The sequence below is a fragment of the Aethalodelphis obliquidens genome, unplaced genomic scaffold, assembly GCF_003676395.1.
Source record: "Aethalodelphis obliquidens isolate GAN/ISIS:26980383/991018 unplaced genomic scaffold, ASM367639v1 scaffold17, whole genome shotgun sequence".
Taxonomy (NCBI): domain Eukaryota; kingdom Metazoa; phylum Chordata; class Mammalia; order Artiodactyla; family Delphinidae; genus Aethalodelphis; species Aethalodelphis obliquidens.
In genome coordinates, this window is record NW_020837961.1 from 16,712,118 (window position 1) to 16,730,577 (window position 18,460).

General features: G+C 38.4%; 1 protein-coding gene across 1 annotated transcript; it reads right to left on the reverse strand.

Annotated features, from left to right (window-relative positions):
• Window positions 1-12: 12 nt before the first annotated feature.
• On the reverse strand, window positions 13-13,446 carry ADH4 (alcohol dehydrogenase 4 (class II), pi polypeptide). Its single transcript, XM_027116969.1, is given in 10 exon segments — window positions 13-374; window positions 865-954; window positions 957-999; window positions 4,458-4,718; window positions 7,319-7,550; window positions 9,258-9,345; window positions 10,874-10,951; window positions 10,954-11,014; window positions 11,994-12,095; window positions 13,429-13,446. Coding segments are annotated over 10 exon segments (1,116 nt in total). The 3' UTR covers window positions 13-231.
• Window positions 13,447-18,460: the final 5,014 nt, after the last annotated feature.

An 18,460-nucleotide genomic window follows, 5' to 3' on the forward strand; every position in this document is an offset into this window, starting at 1 on the left:
CAGTTTATATCACCACTCTATGTTGGAACAGTGTATGTCCATGTACATTATGGAAATAGAGTAGGAAGTTTTCTTTTTTGCAAATGGCCACTATTTAATCTTTTAAGGACATTGAGTACTTCTGATGATGTGGAAAGTGTCAGAAAAGACACACTGGTTAGTTTTCAACATCAAATGAAAATAGAATCATCATAAAGGTTTTTCAAACTGCTCACTCATCTCTTTGGTAATTTACCTTTTTCTTTGGTACATTACGTCAAATGCCTCATTAACTTTGTCAAAAGCAAGGGTATGGGACGCCAGTGCATCCAGATCGAATTTCTTATTCTTGTAGTCAGCAGCCAGCTTTGGGACAGAATCGATACCTTTCCAATCTGTAATTGGCCAAAATACCAAATAAAGACATGGTGCTTGACATGAAAAGGTAGTTTAACTAGTGTTTGTCGAATGAATGAAATTATCAGGTCAGATTTGGGTTGCTTCAAATAGCTTATCCCCCTGCCATCTCTAATTTTTTGTACTTCTATCTATTAAATTTTTTTTCTTCAAAAGAAAAATTCAAGATTATTTTCTAATTCTAGATAAGGAGGTATCTCAGTTTGATCACTGTCTACCTTTTGTTCCCCTACGTTGGTCCATTTTAATGCAAATTGAATTTCAATTTGCAAATTATAGTTATCCTTCTGTAAAGAAACTGTTTACTTTCAAGTAACTAATAGAATAAATAGCTTTCAGGTAGTCTTCAGATATGTTCTAGGCACTCAATATTTAAAAAATAAATTATTTTCCTTTCCTTTCAATAATCCTAATTATGATAATTTCAGTACTACTATGAAGAAAATTAAAAGAAAAAAAAAAACTGACCACCAAAGCTTGTTCCATTTAGAGTACGGCCCATTATTAGCTCCATTGCAGAAACACTCAATCCGTTGTCACCAACGTTTACTCCAATGATGTACATACTCCCCAACCAACTGTTATGCTGTCAAGGGCTGCTCTCTGGAAGGTCAAACAAAAAGATTAGCTGAGTAAGTAGAAAAGTAGAACATGAATTCCAATGTGGGTTTGTACAATAGTTTAGGGAAATTTTACACAACTCTGCATAAAAGATAATGGCTAATGAGGTTGTTATTGTAGATTGAGACTTGAGGTACCAGTGTTCTGTTTCAGATAGAATATCCAATAAAATTTTGAATGTCATCAAAAAAGATATTGAAAAGAAACCAAACATATTTTACTCTGTTTAATACCACACTTATGCTGAACCCAGAATGCATCTCATTGTATATCAAGAAAAATATACATACATGAAGGTAAAGAAAGATCTATAGAAGATATTATAAACTCTAGTCAACAAGTTTTTGACCAGGTACAATGGTATATATGAAGATATTTGCAATTCCAGGGACAAAGGATCAAAATTAAGTCACGAACAGAGGGTGAATAAGTATTCACTAGAGTCTAAAAATGAGGCATATACTGTAAACTTAGCAGATCTCAATGTAGGATAATTTAAAAGAAATGCTATTTAAAACAGAAGGCAAAACGGTTAAACAGAAAATAACAGTGGCTGCTGCTCATCAAACATTTCATCTGCTTCCCTATATTTTTTAGCTCTCTTGCAGTTAAGTAGAGTCATATGACTAGTTCTGGGCTATGGGCAGGAGTGACGTGTGCCATTTCCTAGCCAAAATAGAAAAGCCAGTGTACATCCCGCCAGCTGTCCCTTCTACTCTAACAACCAAGAGGACCTCATGTTGAGATTGTAAAGCCACAAATTTGAACTTCCTTGATTGCTGAATCACTACATGGAAGACAGGGGCCCAGGGGATTTGCATTGATCTTTGCATGAGAGAAAGAGAAAATATTATCTTAACCTACTGCAGGTTTGGAGTTAATATAAAAATGCCAAGATTGAAAATGTAAATAAGTTTAAGAAAGATATAAACTTGTGGATGGCCATTCCACATAGAAGCCCTATGTTATAGTTGAACATTTAAAATCTTTTGAGACTAATATTATACAAGAAAAATATAAACTTATCCCATATTGTTTGCCATAGCCAGTGGTTAACTTTGTTCTCACCTGTTGAGGCAACTTTTACTTCTACAGAAGTCCCAATAGGAATACCATTCCTGTTCATCACTGATCATTATATGAAAGAAGCAATCTGAAGTACAGTAAACTCTTTCCCTCTTCTCTCTGTCTGTCTTACTAGGGATGGGCAATGCAATGACCTAGAACTTTTAGAATGTGTTTTGAAATCTTTATTTGAATATGTATTTATAGTTTTGAGAATTTCTAACATTTCTAAATAGCAACTCTTCTAGTTTCTATACTTCTTATATGGCAGAAATATTTTTGTTTAATGTATATTGTACAGAGAGATCCACAGAGAGAGGTAAAGAGCACAGGCACTGCTTGCAACCTTAAGGTAGCTGCCTACATTACTCCTGGTTTGTTTGTTTTTTTTTAATTTAATGTTTTTCCTATTGCCCTTCTCTACATTTCTGAGCTTTGCTCCAAGCAGGGAATTAACCTCCATAATTATAACTTAGTTAAATGGGTATTATATGCAAATACAGGGTTTTATTTGGTAGCCTCTGATAACTTTTGATGAGAATTTTTAATTCTCAAAATCTTATAAAATTGTCCATTACTGTAAATTTCTAATTGTTCTGTTGGGTTCTTTAGACTGCTTTAGAGCATTAGTGGTCATTGAAATTAAGTTCATTCCCATTACTGGAATCTCCTCCACAACGTAGAAATTAAGCTTTCCCTAGTTATGGAAGCTTTTGGTGGAAGGGTAGTTAGCCCATCTTTTTGTGATTAAACCCATCTCTTTTTATCTGGGTTCTCTAGTGTAATTCTATTCCATAATTTAAAATACGTTTCTTCGTGTAATAAATAAGTTAATAATAGAACCTGCCAAGTTTTGGATCAGTGGTTCTCAGCTTGAGAACCAATGCATGAGAATATCCTGGGTATGGGTCAATTCACTGATACTGGAAGACAACAACTCCCCAGGTACTTCTGAAGTATAGCCAGTTTTGAGAATCTCTATACTAGAAAAATAAGTGGGCTGAATTTCAGTGTTTGTGAAACATATGAGCTGTGGGAAGTGGAGGGAGGGATGTGGCACATTGAAGGCCACAGGTGCCAAGGACAATTGAAAAAGCAAGGCCTGAAGCTTTGGATGCAGGGAAGCAGTGCAGTACAAGGGGTCCTCACTGCACGAATGTCAGTAATAGCTACCATTTATCGAGTGCTTATTACCTGCCAGATCCTCTTTTAAGCAGTTGCACTATTATAATGAAGCCATTCTAAGAGGAAAGACCCAGGAAGGGCAGCCTTCCCAGTCTCCATTCTCTTTTGTCATATCATGTTGTGTCAGGTAAGAACCGAGGGGAAAATTGCCAAAGCCTGCTCCTGGGAGGTTGAAGTACAGAATTTCATTCTGTGTACCCTCTCTAGAGGAGAGTTTTAGGAGCCAGGCTGAGTGAAGGGGTAAATAAAAGGGAATAGTGTCATAACTACTTCACAGCTCTCACTAATGAACTAAGAAGCCTCCATTGGCAGAAAAGTTAGCTGATGAATTCTTTGGTCATCTTGTTAAAAAAAACAAAACAAAACTCTACCTAGTGGCTTTGAGCAAAGATGCATTAGGTGAATATTTGCTGGAGACTAAGGCTGCGTGCTCTGGAGGCTAACTTCTCCCTATGTTGCCTGTGCAGTTGGCTCTTTACCCCATTTTCTGGAGCAGAACAGACAGGACTGGCTATGTGGGCCTGCAACCAGTGCAGTTGCCCAGGGCCCTGCACTCAGAAGGGCCTTCCTTTCCTGTCCTGAGAGGGAAGAAATCTGAATGATACAAAATTGTAGTGTTTAGGAAAAAAAGATTGAGTTTTTAATTTTGCAGCTTGTTGACTTTTTTAATTGAAAATTTCACATATGTAATTTGGACCTAATTCTGCAGCCTGATTATTGAGATCTGATGGACAGAACTGGCTTGTTTGTAGGTTGCTAACATCTCCTTGCTCTACTTTAAGATGAGAGTGGATACCTCTGGCTGTTAGGGGTGACTCCATTCACCCTGTCTATTCCCTCATCTAAATCTGCCTTTTCTGTTTTTTTTCCTCACTTCTCATAGGCACAATTCTTTGAAAGTTTTTATTTCTAAGTTTTCTCTTAATTTTTTGCTGACTTTCATGTGAAAGAATAAACAAATATTAATAACACATTAATATTAAATAGTAATTATTAATATTTATTAATAAGTAAAAATTAATTATATGTATGTAACATATAATGATATCTAATATAGTATTAATAACTATTCTTAAACATAACTTATACATATATATAAATATTAAAATTTAATAAGTATATTAAGATGCACATATTATAAATGTTAATAAGCAATATTTATTATATCCTACTATAAAAAATATACACACCATGATTTTAGCTCCACCTACGCACTCAAAGGCAAAATCCACACCTCCATTGGTCATTTCAACAAGGACCTCCTGAATGGGTTTATCTAGGTCTCTAGGATTGAGGCAGTTGGTGGCTCCAAGGGCTCTGGCCTTTGTAAACTTCTCACTTTTGATGTCAATAACTATGATTCTGGAAGCTTCTGCTGCTTTATAACCGATTACAGCTGAAAGACCGACACCTCCTAGGCCAAAGGTGGCACGTGTAGAACCAGGTGTGACCTGCAGGCAAGAAAATTATACATTAACTTCTCAAGCAGCTGGTCCCACTTTTTTTTTTTTTTTTTTTCTTGACCACTCCGTGCTGCATGCGGGATCTTAGTTCCCTGATCAGGGATAGAATGCGTGCCCCCTGCATGGGAAGCACAGAGTCTTAACCACTGGACCACCAGGAGTCCCTGGTCCCACTTTGTAAAATAGGGACCGAGTGAGGTGGGGGCAGGACCATATAAATAAAGACTGCCTGTCATAAAACTAAATGATATAGCTAAATGGGGGCAATTTGCCAACATGAAAATGGATGAATCACTGGCTAAATCTGCAGAAACACTTGAAGGCCATTAGATATTCAGCTCAAAACGAACAAACCCAAGTGAAAATCATTCTCTTGTCTTCCTTTTCCCTTTGGTGTTATGAGAACAAAAACTGAAGCCCACACATTTTAATGGGTTTATTGGTTTCTTTTTAAAATAGATCAAAGTGAGAGAGTAGCACTGACATATATACACTGATTATCTATCTGCAGACAACACTGTTACAGGACATTTTTATGCTTCCAAAGATCTCTATGAAATGTGATTAATTTGGCAGTAAAGGATACAAATAGGTTAAAAAGAACCCGGAGTTCTGGTGATACTGGGGGAGTGGTCCTCAATAATTAATCAGAGTTTTTGCATCACTTTTCTTCCCAGAAGTAAATTAAACATTATTAAAGCTCTTGCCTTTTGACTAGAATTACTGACACTTCACTTCTCTTAACTTGTTCCTATCAGATTTATTTCTCTTCTTTGAGCGTGAGGTGGTTTAGCTATTCCTCAGTAGCAGGAAGAGCAGATTCTGGGAGTTTAGGTAAGTTCTGACTAGATTTAAAAGAAAACTGTGGCTGAATCTCTAGTGTTAATATCCCTGAAGAAAGACTAGAACAGTAGAAGGTGACAGTCAGCATGGAGTCCAGAAAAGGGCGGGGTGGGGTGTGGTGGCAAAGAGCAGTAATTTTTCCCTGTGTCTCCAGTGTTATCTCGAGGAAACTACGCCTTGACTGGAGGGTCACATCAGCTCTGAACTCCACCCAACTAGCAACACCCTTCCTCCAGGAGCCTTCCGATTGTAGTTTGACCTCCCATATAGTTTTACATTTTTGTTAATGAATAAATGAATGAATGAACTTTTAGAGGGAGATAATACACTAAGAGCCAAGAGTAGCATTCCTATGGCTGATGTAATTGTCAACGAAAAGTGATATCTCGATATTCTGGCTACTAGATCAGCCTCTTATTTTGGTTAGTTTGACTTTGTTTCCTTGGCACTGAACAACTCTAAGCAATCTGATAAAAAAGAATATTTGGATTGCAAGGCTGAGGACCAAGCCTCACCAAGGCGTTTTAGGTGTTTCACATGAACCTGGCTTTATTCATTCATTTGCTGAAAAATTATCAAGCTCATATTATGCACCAGGCACAGGGCTAGGCTCTGGCGCTTTCACAATGAACAGGAGAGAATTCTTGCCCTTACAGAGCAAATCATCTAATAGGAAGGAGAAATAAATGGGAAATTTCTTCATAGTGTGATAAGAAGGAAGACAGGGTTAAATACAGAAACTTCAGGGGAAAGTGGGAGGGAGGGATACCTCGTGCATGCCTGGGAGGGTGGAGTAGGCTTCCAACAGGAAGGGATAAATAAATGGAGTCAGCCAGAAGAAGTGGGGGAGCTTTCCAGGCAGTGTTGGTGGGAGCCAGGTGTGAGAAGTCCAGAGGCGCAGTCCAGAGCCCAGAGACTGAGGGTCAGGCCCAGGGGAGCAGTGAGCCACAAAAGGAAGAAGGAGAAAGAATGACTATAGCGTATTGAAGGAAAAGGGGAATAATTAAAGGGGAATAAAAACTTTAGATTTTTTGTTTAGGAAGATCACTCTGGTTGCATTTTGCAGTTTAGAGTCAAGGGGAAAAGATTGATGTCAAGGAGGTTCAAATAAGGAGGTTGTTTGAAGCGTCCAAGTGATACTGACATCTCTCTAATCTCTCAGTTGAAGAGCTTTGTAAAAGCTAAATTCTAACATGGAATTCCAGGGACGCATCTTACCATCATCAGGGCTGCCATCTGAGACCTTCCCCTGAAGCCACAAAGGCACAGGGTGAAAAGCAGAGATGAATTACTACAGTTTGAGAGAGAGGAATCTGCTGTGTCAGGGAGAAAGTAGGGTAGCTCTATGAAGATGGGTGGAGGTTTCTGTTGTCTCTTGACTGGGTCTGCTGTCCCAGGACGAGCATTCGCATTTAGGGGACATATTTATCAGGCTATATTTAAATCAGGGACAGTCTATAATCTAACATATGAGTAAAGGAAAAGAAATGAACATGAACTGGGTGCCAGCTATATGCTAGCCTCTGGGCCAGATGTCTTACATATGTAATATGATTTAATTATCCCCACAACTATTTGTAGTAGATATTATGGTAGAGAGATAGGAATAGAGAGGTTAAATAACTTGCCTAAAATCACAGAGGTAATAAACGGCAGAGCCAGGTTTTGAAGATAAATCTGGTTGCTTTATCATGCTGCCTCCTAGTAATGTCTATTTTACACAACCTGGTGATTAAGTATTTTACCTTGGCAATGTTGACTACAGCACCATAGCCAGTTGAAAATGCACATCCAAGCAGACAAACTCTCTCTAAACTGGCATCATCATCAACTTTGGCAAGGTTAACATCTGACACTACAGTGTACTGACTGAAGGTACTGGTTCCCATGAAATGGTAAATTGGTCTTCCTCTGCAGGTAAACCTGCTAGTTTTGTCTTCCATTAATTTTTGATCACCCATAAGAGTTTTGAAATGCCTAGGGGAAAAAGATACAAAAAAAGAGAAAGTAGATGGACCACTGATTACTTTCCTGAAGAAAAAAATTAGGCGTTATGTATTCGTTATGATAATTTTATTAGATGGAAAAATTGAAAAAAAACGGCTTGAGAATTTTCACCTAAATATATAGTCAGAATTGGTCTAAAGGTAATAATGATAATAATAATACACTTTTGACTGTATACTTCTTATGTGCCAGAAACTCTTTTAAGGGCTTTACATGTATTTCTTTAAAAAATTGTATTATGGAAAACTCAAGCACATATAAAAGTAGAAAGAATAGCAAAATGAATCCTCATGTAACCATCTCCAAGCTTTGGCAATTATCAATTCATGACTGATCTAGTTTCATCTATTACCTACCTGCTTCCCCAACACCAGCACCTATCCTCCCCACTTTGGACTATTTTGAAGTAAATCCTAGACATCGCTATTTCATCTGTAAATATTTCAGTATGTGTCTCTAAAAGATAAAGATTCTTTTAGTTCCACACATTGCATTTGGTTGATATGTCTCTTAAGTCTCTTTTAATTTATAGGTTCTCACCCCACCCCTTGTTTTTTCCCTGCCATTTATTTGTTGAAGAAACAGTCATTTGGCCTACAGAATTTTCTTCACTCTAGATTTTTCTGATTACACTCTTGTAACCTGGTTTAACATGTTTCTCCATCACTGTATTTCCTCTAAACTAGTATTTTTGATCTAAATGCTTGATCTGATTCAGGTTTTATGTTTTTGTAGGAATATTGCTAAAATAGTGTTGTGTATTTTCATCTGGAGGCATATAATACCTTATCTCTATTTTTGTGACGTTAGAGAGAATTGATGGTCATTGTCAAAATCTATTATTAAAGGTTTGCAAAAGGGTGTGTTCATTCTTTGAATATCTGCAAAACCCTGTGAAGTAGGCATTATTATTGTCCCCATTTTATAGATGAGGAAATTGAGGCACAGTAATCTATGTAAGAGTAGTAAAATTTTAGCTTCTAAAATAACTAGTTTCAATTAGAATTAAGCATAAACAGATCTTTCTATAGTCTCAGTAGAGAATAAGGCAATTAAAAATTTTGACTCTGGAGCCAGACTGCCTAGGTTCAAAATCTAGCTCCAGGACTTACATCTATGTGGTCTTGGAATAAATTACTGTGACTCATTGCATTCCTCTCTCATCCTCTCTAGAAGTAGCTATTATTCTGAATGTGGCATTTATCATTCCCTTTACTACATACACATGAACCATAAACAATATATGGTATTGTTATTGTATATGACTAAATTTATCTGTGAGAAACTTGCTTCTTTCCCTTAACATTATATGTGTGAGAGTATTCTATGTTGATACATTTAGAGCAAGTTTAGCCATTCTCATTGTTATATAGTATATTTAGAGCAAGTTTAGCCATTCTCATTGGTATATAGTAATTCCATTGTGTTACTACATAGCAATTTGTTAATCTATTTCTTATTGAAGGACATTTACCCTATTTTCAATTGCTTGTTATTACAGTGTTGCAATGATCATTATGGTGCATGTCTGTTTGGGTGATTTTACAAGTTTCTTGTACGCATCTAGAATTGGTGGGTACAAAGTATCCACCTCTTCAACTCCATTTAGTTATGCCAATGTACTGCCCAAAATATTTGTAACAATTTATACTCTTACTAATAGTTTATAGAGCTTACTTGATTTTTCCACAAAAATTTGTGTGTGAACTCAGACAGAACTTGCATTTTCTACATTGAGGTGTGTAGAGTGGAATTACTTTGTCACCTAGAAAAGAAGGCCATGTGTTAGATGATGCCTAAGATGTTACTTATAGTTTCTACCAGGTGAATTGGTGGAAAACACCATTCTTTATGGTATACATTTTATGTTCAGTAGGAAGTATAGGTGGCTACAGTATTTTATTAACCTGCAAGATTGCTGATTCTCCCAAGTATTATATATACTGTCTTTTTTCTTTTTCGTTTTCTCTCTGCTGGGCAGTCAAGCAACACATCTGTATTATACCATCAGGTGCAGAGTCCTTCGTGAGACTCTGCTGTCATTGCAACACTCTGCATTATGACTATTATTTATTACATAATGACTTTATTTATTACATTTCTAAACATCCTGCATGGAACAGAACATCCTTATATAATAGGGGAGGTGGGCAATAGGCTAGATATGGAGAGTAAACTATATATCATCTTCATGTTTCATTTAGTTCACTCTCAAATTCTACATTTTCTACTTTTTATTCAATTTCAATAATGATTTCTATCCTCTGATGACCAAGGTCCAATAATGATGATGAACATTTGTTCAACATTTAGTATGTGTCAGTCACCATTCTAACTGCTTGCATGTATTATCTCATTTAATTCTCAGGACAACCCTTTGAGATGGGTACTGTTATTGTCCCCGTTAGAAAATGGGAATCTGAGCTGAGTCACAGAAAAGTGACTTAACTGGTTAAGGTCACACAGCCAGTAAATGGTAGAGCTGGGACTACATTGGCCAGACTTGTTTGTGGATGCCAAATTTTGGAGAGCAATTTGTTTCTATAATCTTGTTTTGAATGGAAAGATACTAATATACTTCTCAGTTTGGAGCATCCTCATTAAAGGAAGAAAGAATGATACGGTTCATCCTGTCTGATAAGTGACAATTGCATAGCTCATATTGCAGTATTTGATGGATCTGTTACAAAATGTAAAGTAAATAATTCGACTGTTGGCATGCTTCATACACGTTTATCTTACAAACTTCCAAGAAGACATTTAAGCTAACATTGACATATGCATAATATTTCTCGCTTAAGCTACCTATAAGTCATCATTCTTTAAATTCTTTATAATATTAAAATAGTTTTCTGTTTTATTTAGAGGAGGTTGTTTTAAATTGTCATCTGTTCCCCCTTGGAAGCTCAGTGTAAGCTCACCTTGTAGCTTTGCATCATAGGACAGTTTCGCAGTGCTATATGTAAATAAAGTGACTGTATTTCGCAGATTTTATTAGACAGTTCTTTTTTTTTTTCATTTCCCAGACCAGGGATCGAACTTGTACCCCCTGCAGTGGAAGTGTGGAGTCTTAACCACTGGACTGCCAGGGAAGTCCCTAGGCAGCTCTGATTGGAAATATTGTGTCTCATTGCTAGACTCTGATAAACTGTGTGCTTCAGTTTTGCTTTGGAAAAGATGGTCCCCTTATGTAAACAGAGATCAATTATAGCATGCAAAGCCAGGACTGTATCAGGAATTATCCCTGAAATATCCTGACATTTCCATTTAATTGGAATCAGAAATTTAAATACCTGGTTTGAAGTTGGTCACTCTTGGCCCAACACTTTCCACGATTCCTGCAGCCTCATGGCCAAGGATCACTGGGAAAAAAGCCTCTCAAATTGAGGATGGATGACATGGGCATCAGTATGGCACAAGGTGGTGGCGATTATCTACAAAGCAACCGCAGACTTGAGTCCTGTTTCTGTAATTATATCATTGGGGTTGTCAGGAGGATAATTTTAGGCCCAATGACACCTTGAAACTTAACAACACTCATTGAGCTCAATAAAAGAATTGCATTTTGAAAAAAAAAAGAACAATTAAAAATATGTTGCGATATAGTCTTTCCTCTTAATGCATCTTTATTTTCTTCCTTTCACTGTCACTGAAAAAAATCACACAAAGAGAGAATTGGCAGTCACTGTCTCTAGGAGAGGAGAAATCAAAGGTAACAGAAAAGTTAAACTCTGTTAGAGGGAGTGGAGGGGGAACACAGGTTTCTAGGGCTTGTTCAAATTTTGTTGAAACGACATGAAATACAATAGAGGTAATAAAACTTTTATAGTTAAAAGAGAGATATTAAATAAGGGATTGTCTTAATTAATTACGAAGTGTCCCAGTATTATTTTTCAGCATTCTGTTCATGAGGATAACTCATTCATTCTCATGCATAAACTCTTACTGTGGTTGGTGATCCTGAGGAAAAGTATAAGCCAGGTCAGCTGTGGAGAAAATGGAGACATTGACTCAACTTGTCACCTGTGATCCCTCTCTGCTCAGTGCCATGTCTTCTCCCTGCTGTCTCACTTCTGTCCCCTCCTCTGGGCACCCAGGACCCTTAGCATCAGATCTTTCCTTGTTTTGAACCAAACTCTCAATCTTTCTTTTAATAACACTTTTCAATAACTGGCAACTGGAAAACAAAAAGAAAACCTACCTAATTCTAATCTAAAATGAATTCCTTTGTCTGATTCTTACAATTTACCCCTCCTGGGGATAATACCTGTTTTTAATATGAACCTAAATATGTAATTCCCCCATAGTGAAAACTCCTGGGACTCCCAGTTATACTACATAGGCTTGACCTGACCGAAGCCAAGTCTGCATTTGGTGTCTTGCCTGTCCCGCCCTGGGAAGATTCACACACACCTGAATTCGAACTTCATGAGCCTTGAGGGGAGCTCCCTCAACCTCTTCGACGCTGAGGGGCTTGTTTGCTTTCCAGGCAATAGCTGCTTTGCATTTAATAACCTGAGAAAGAGGGAGAGGGGGAAAGGATAGGAGGGAGGAAGAGAGAAGGAGAGAGAAAGAAAGAATATCATGGAAAAAAAATGAACGAACATGTTGATACTATTATTTTATGAAAGAGAGTTTTGGAGTTTGTGGCTGGATGTTATATATAATTATATTATTCTAAAGACAAGGGACCTTAATTGAAAATGAGAAGTCAAATTCTACATTGTAGTCATTGCACTTTTAATTTTCAAAAAGAACAGGTGTATTAAAGTTTACCCTATTATAAAGCCTTGATTTTTTTCTCTCCAGAATAAAGAGGATAAATTTATAGGATTTGGGCATGGTAGATGACCAATATGTGTTTGTTGATCGAACCATTTGTTATCAGCTCTGCATTACCTGAATCCTTATTGCTAGAGCAGATGTGTTTTACATCTTCGCTGCTCAAAATGTGGACCTCCCTGCCACCAGCAGTTATTGACATCACCTGAGAATTTGCTAGAGCTATAAGCCCTAGTAGTTTGTATCCCTTAATTTCCCTCACTTATTTCTCTCATCTTCCCAACTCCCCACCCCCACACCCTGGGCAATCACCTGTTCCCTGTATCTATGATTTTGTTTCTGTTTTGTTATGTTTGTTCATCTGTTTTTGCTTTTTAGAGTCCACATATAAGTGAAATCATACAATATTTGTCTTTCTCTGTATGACTTACTTCACTTAGCTTAATACCCTCTAGGTCTACTGATGTTGTCACAAATGGCAAGATTTCATTCTTTTTTATGACTGAGTAATATTTCATTGTGAGTGTGTATGTACATGTGTGTATATATATATATATTTTTTTTAATTAATTTATTTATTTTTGGCTGCATTGGGTCTTCGTTGCTGTGTGCAGGCTTTCTCTAGTTGCGGCAAGCGGGAGGTACTCTTTGTTGCGGTGCGGGGGCTTCTCATTGCGGTGGCTTCTCTTGTTGTGGAGCACGGCCTCTAGGTACACGGGCTTCAGTAGTTGTGGCTCATGGGCTCTAGCGCACAGGCTCAGTAGTTGTGGCTCACGGGCTTAGTTGCTCCGAGGCATGTGGGATCTTCCCGGACCAGGGCTCGAACCCATGTCCCCTGCATTGGCAGGTGGATTCTCAACCACTGCACCACCAGGAAAGTACCTATATGAGTATATATATACCACATCTTCTTTATCCGTACATCTGTTGACGAGGACTTAGCTTTTGATCAACTTTAAACTGCTGCTTTCTGAGAGTAATTCCCAAGGACGCTTCTTTTAGCAACTGTATAAAGACACACACACACAAAACAAGAATTGAACAAAGAAACAGTATATTTGCTTACTTTGCCCTTGGTGCCCATTTTCTTTGGGAAACTTGCCTTGGAAGTTTCTTTCTGATTTAAGAAGTTCTTCTTCTTCTATCCAGGGTGCTCTGTGTCCTGTGTAGAATTGTCTTTGAATAAATACCATTTCTGCTCTTCTATTCTCCAATTATTTTCTCTCCTTTTTTGTTGCTGTAATCTGCAACTTTGCCCGTCTCTCTCCACATCATCATTTGTGGTGTCATATTTCAGCTGCAAACCCTCATTGCTTCCAACTATTTGGGGATTTCTGTTTACTTGTTTTTTTCTTTTTTTATTGCAAAATATAAGATAACAGAGTAAAGGTCATTAAACCTATTAGATAAGTTAATAAATAATTATAAAGTGAAGGACATTTCCACTGACCCAGAATCCCTCCTATATCCATCCTTCTCTTTCACAATCCTAATAATAATTTCCTTGCATTTCTTTTATGATTTACGCTTCTCTACACAATATAGTTTAGTTTTACTGATTAAAAGCTTTATACAAATGGAGTCATAGTGTATGTGTTCTTTCATGTCTTTTTTTCCTCTCAGCTCTATTTTTGTGAGATTCATCCACATTGCCTGTAGCTGTACTTTGTTTATTTTCATTACCGTAGAGTATTCCATTGTATGAATTGACCACATTTTTTTTCATCCATTTTCTGTTTTGTGATGAATCAGAATTGCATAACAAGTCTTTTCACGTATATCCTGTTGTACTTGTGCTTTTCCTTAGGGAAAATTCAGGGCTTATATGCAGCTAACATACCCTATTAAGGTGATGCCAATTGTTAAAATATTGAAATACTTCTGACCCTGTTGGTAAAAAGCCATAGTATTCTATTATCTCCTCCAGACTTTAACTAATATTTTATTATTGAATATTTAAGTTGTTCTGTTACACTTTTCTTTTTTTTTTTTTTGCGGTACGCGGACCTCTCACTGTTGTGGCCTCCCCCGTTGCGGAGCACAGGCTCCGGACGCGTAGTTATTTCAGTTATTGTATTCAGTTATGACTGGTTCCTTTTATATTTTCTAGTTCCTTGTTAAAATTCTCATTATGTTCATTGATTCTTTTCCTGAATTCAGTTAGCATTCTTATTACAAATGCTTTGAACTCTTTATCTGGTAAATTATTTCTGTTTCATTAATTGCTTTTTCAGGGGTTTTCTCTTGTTCTTTCATTTGAAATAAATTCCTCTGTCTTTTCATTTTGCTTAACTTTCTTGTCTCTATGATATTGTGTGAAACAGTTACCTATTCTGGTCTTGAAGGGGTGTGCTTGTGTGGAAACATCCCTATACAGTCTGTGTGTGCCCAGTGGCTTTGCAGGGAGAGCTGTATCTGACATGAGCATGAGTCATATCTTGCCCCAGGGTGTGCTGGCAGCTATCACCTTGGTAAGAGGTGGGGCTGGAGATAGAGGGGCTAGTGCCAGAGCCAGGTGTGAGCTGGGGCTTCTCTACTACTCAGTGGCCAACAGGACTTTTTTGGGAGTGGGGGTCAGGTCCTTATTTGCTGGAGCAAAAGCTGTAAGGGTCGGATCTGAGCTGGTTCCAATCCCTCTAATTGTGTGCTTTGCCCCCTCCCAGCGCCTGCACCCTCGCCCCAGAGGGGAGCAGTGCTTGAGCAAGAGAGGCTGGTGTGGACGTTCAGCATGGGTCAGGGAATGGACTGTGGCAGTCCTGGACCCAGTCAGAGTTCTAGATCTGCTGCTTCCATGGGCGCCAGCAATGGCCACCCTCACCCTGTTATGATGCCATGTTGGGTCCGAGTCGGCTCCATCCTGCACAACTGTGCACTCCCCCGGTTCCATCAGCCCTTGCGCTAGTGTGGAGCTGTGCCGTGGAACAAGAGGGCCTGGAGCGGACACTTGGCTCGGGCTGGGGCTCAGGCTGGGGCGCGTGCTGGGGCAGTTGTAGGGAACTTGTCAGAGTCCCAATCTCATTTTGCTTCATCTGCCTTGTTTCAGGAGTGAGCAAGTGTGTGCACACATTCTTCATGAGCATAGTCTAGGTTTCTTACAGCTCCACTGTCAGTCCCACTGGTTTTCAAACCAGCCAAGGGGATTTACCCCCTGCAAGCTGGGGTGCCCGATATATGGCTCGCACGGCTCAGTCCCCAGGGAGGATCTCTGAACCTATGTAATCCTCCCCGTCTTCTGTGTCCCCTCCTAGATGTGCAGGTCCTGACCTGACCACTTCTCTTCCCTTCCTACCTGATTCTGTGTGGGTCTTTCGTACAGCCTTGGCTGTACAAGAGTCTGTTCGCCAGTCTCCAGATTTCAATGAGAATTGCTCCACGTGTAGATGTATTTTTGATGTGTTTTTCTGGGACAGTGAGCTCCGTGTCCTCCTACTCTGCCATGTTGATCCCTCTCCTGAAAAAGTGTTATTTTAGAATCTGGCTACAGTTTGTGACAATTGGCCAAGGGAAAACGAAAGTTTCAGATTGGTATGGGGAAAATGCCTTAATGGTGTGGGTGGTAACGTAGGGCAAGGGTTCTGGTTAGAGCTTAGGTGGAAGATGTATAGACAAATAAGAATTATATTAGTGTAAGTAATAAAATAGGAGGAATTTTGGGTCTTTCGCTTGTGGGTGGGTACAACAGAAGTACCATCTTGGAGAAAGAGTGTAGAGAAGGGCAAGAATCGGCTTGTATGAGATATGAGTGAGAAAAGAGACAGCTCATGTAAAATTCCATGAGTGGGGGTGGCCAGAGGACATGAGGGCAGCAGAGCCTAACATTAAACTTAATGTTGTCAGTTCATGTCACACTGTACTATAATCTTTCTTTCCTAAATCATCAGCAAAGTCTGCTACCCACTAGGGCTTTGTGTTGGTAGTGCTTTGGGAACTATAGGAAGAGGGAAAGTGCAGCATACAGTGAAGTAGCCCAGATAACAGTAGCTCCAGGAAGACAACTGACCAGTGGGATGATTCAAAAACGATTCAGCAGGAGCAGGAATTCAGACCACATGAATGTTAGCTCCTGGGGATGCTCAGAAAACATGGAGGGAGTATGTACTTCAGTAATTGTCATGGGGACCCCAGCCATTTTTTTGGCGGGGGCATAGTGAATGAAAGGTGGGGACACACATGCACGACAAATATCTGGATTACACAGGTAGAATCCGAGGTTTCTTTTTCTACCAAAGAAGTCTTTTGTTTTTATTTTAAGTTAAATCTTGTCATGATTTTAAGCAATATAAACGAGGCAGTGCTCCATGGGTTCTGCTGTTTGCTAGAGTTCTCTTTCTGTTTTGTTAATACAGTTTCATTTATTATCGAAATATTTTCAGAGGGGTTAAGAAAATGTGAAGAAATGGAAAATATTTCTAAAGAGACAAAGGGAAAGCTCTTTATGAAAGTTTCTTTAGAGAGGCCCTTTAACTCCTGTCCTCACTTCCTGCAATCCCAGGTCTGCATCTGTCTCCTTTTGTGTCCTCCTCAAATATTTACAATATACAAGTACCTTTGAAAAACCCCATTCCAGAGGTCTTACTCCTGGTTCTATTCTTCTTTTAAAAAATCATCAGGGAGAAAGGATTGTCTTCTGTGTTTTACACCAGCCCATTCTCTTTGGCCATGGAAACCAATGGTAGGCAGTTTTCTCTAGTAATGTTTTTCTCTAGTAATGTTCAAAGTATAAGGAGAACATTAGAATAACTTGCCTGTGATGGACTTAGTGACTGTCCCATTGTCTACTGCTGTAAACCAGAGCAATTTTCAGTTAAAAGCATTTGTAGGATTCAGACTCTTCTGTTTCACTTATTTTCATTTTTTAAAAAGTAACACATACATACGGTAAAAATTTAAACTGCACAAGTGAAAACCGGCATCGTAGTCTCCAGTCTTCCTTACCCCACCCTAGAGACAATTACTCTTGTCAATATCTTTCAGAGATATCTTTCAGAGATATAACCCCTTTAAAAATACAAAGGCTGCATATTTTTTACCCTGTCGTAGGCCTTGCTTTTTTACTTAACAATAGATTCTGGAGATTTCTCATTTTAGTACATGTAGCATTCTATCATTTTGTTTAATAGTTACATAGTATTCTGTTGTATAAATATATCATAATTTATTTAACCAGTCCCCTGGACACCGATAGACATTTAGGTTGTTTCCTGTTTTTATGATTTTTTTCTCCCTGACATGAAAAACAACAATGCAATGAATATTTTGGGCACACATGGGCTGTGTTAGGCAGAATTTCTGAAGTGGCTCCCCAAAGTTGTCCTATCCTAGTCCTCAGACACTGAATATGTCAAGTTATCATGCCTGTGAATACATTACATGGAAAGAAGAGGGGCTTTGCAGATGTAATTAGGTTACTAATCAATTAACATTAAAATAGGAGATTATCTTGGATTATTTAGGTGGACCAAAAGTTCATGAAAGGAGCCCTTGAAAGGAGACAAGAGGAAAGCAGATGAGAAAGATATAGTGATTCAAAGGACAGGAAGGATTTGATGTGTCACTGCTGCTTTGAAGCTGGAAGGGGGTGAAGGAGCCCCATGAGAAGGAATGTGAGCAGCTTCAAGGAGCTAAGGGCAGCAGCCCCAGCTGACAGCCCATCAGCTGAGGTTGAGAACTCCAGTCCTATAACCTCAAGGGTCGTAAGCCCTATATATTATCATACTTTTAAGTCTTTGCTAATCTCTTAGGTAAACGGTGTTTTTCCACTATATTTTAAAAAATTTTTATTTTATTGAAGTATAGTTGATTTACAATGTTGTGTTAATTGCTACTGTACAGCAAAGTGATTCATTTACACACACACACACACACACACACATATATTCTTTCTCATATTCTTTTCCACTATGGTTTATCACAGGATATTGAAATATAGTTTGGTGTGCTATATAATAGGACCTTGTTGTTTATCCATTCTATATATAATAGTTTGCATCTGCTAATCCCAAACTCCCAATCCATCCCTCCCCCACTTATTTATTTAACATTTGAGGGTTTGAGGTTGGGCATCTGCTCACATGCTTAAAAGCATTTGTGTGTGTGTG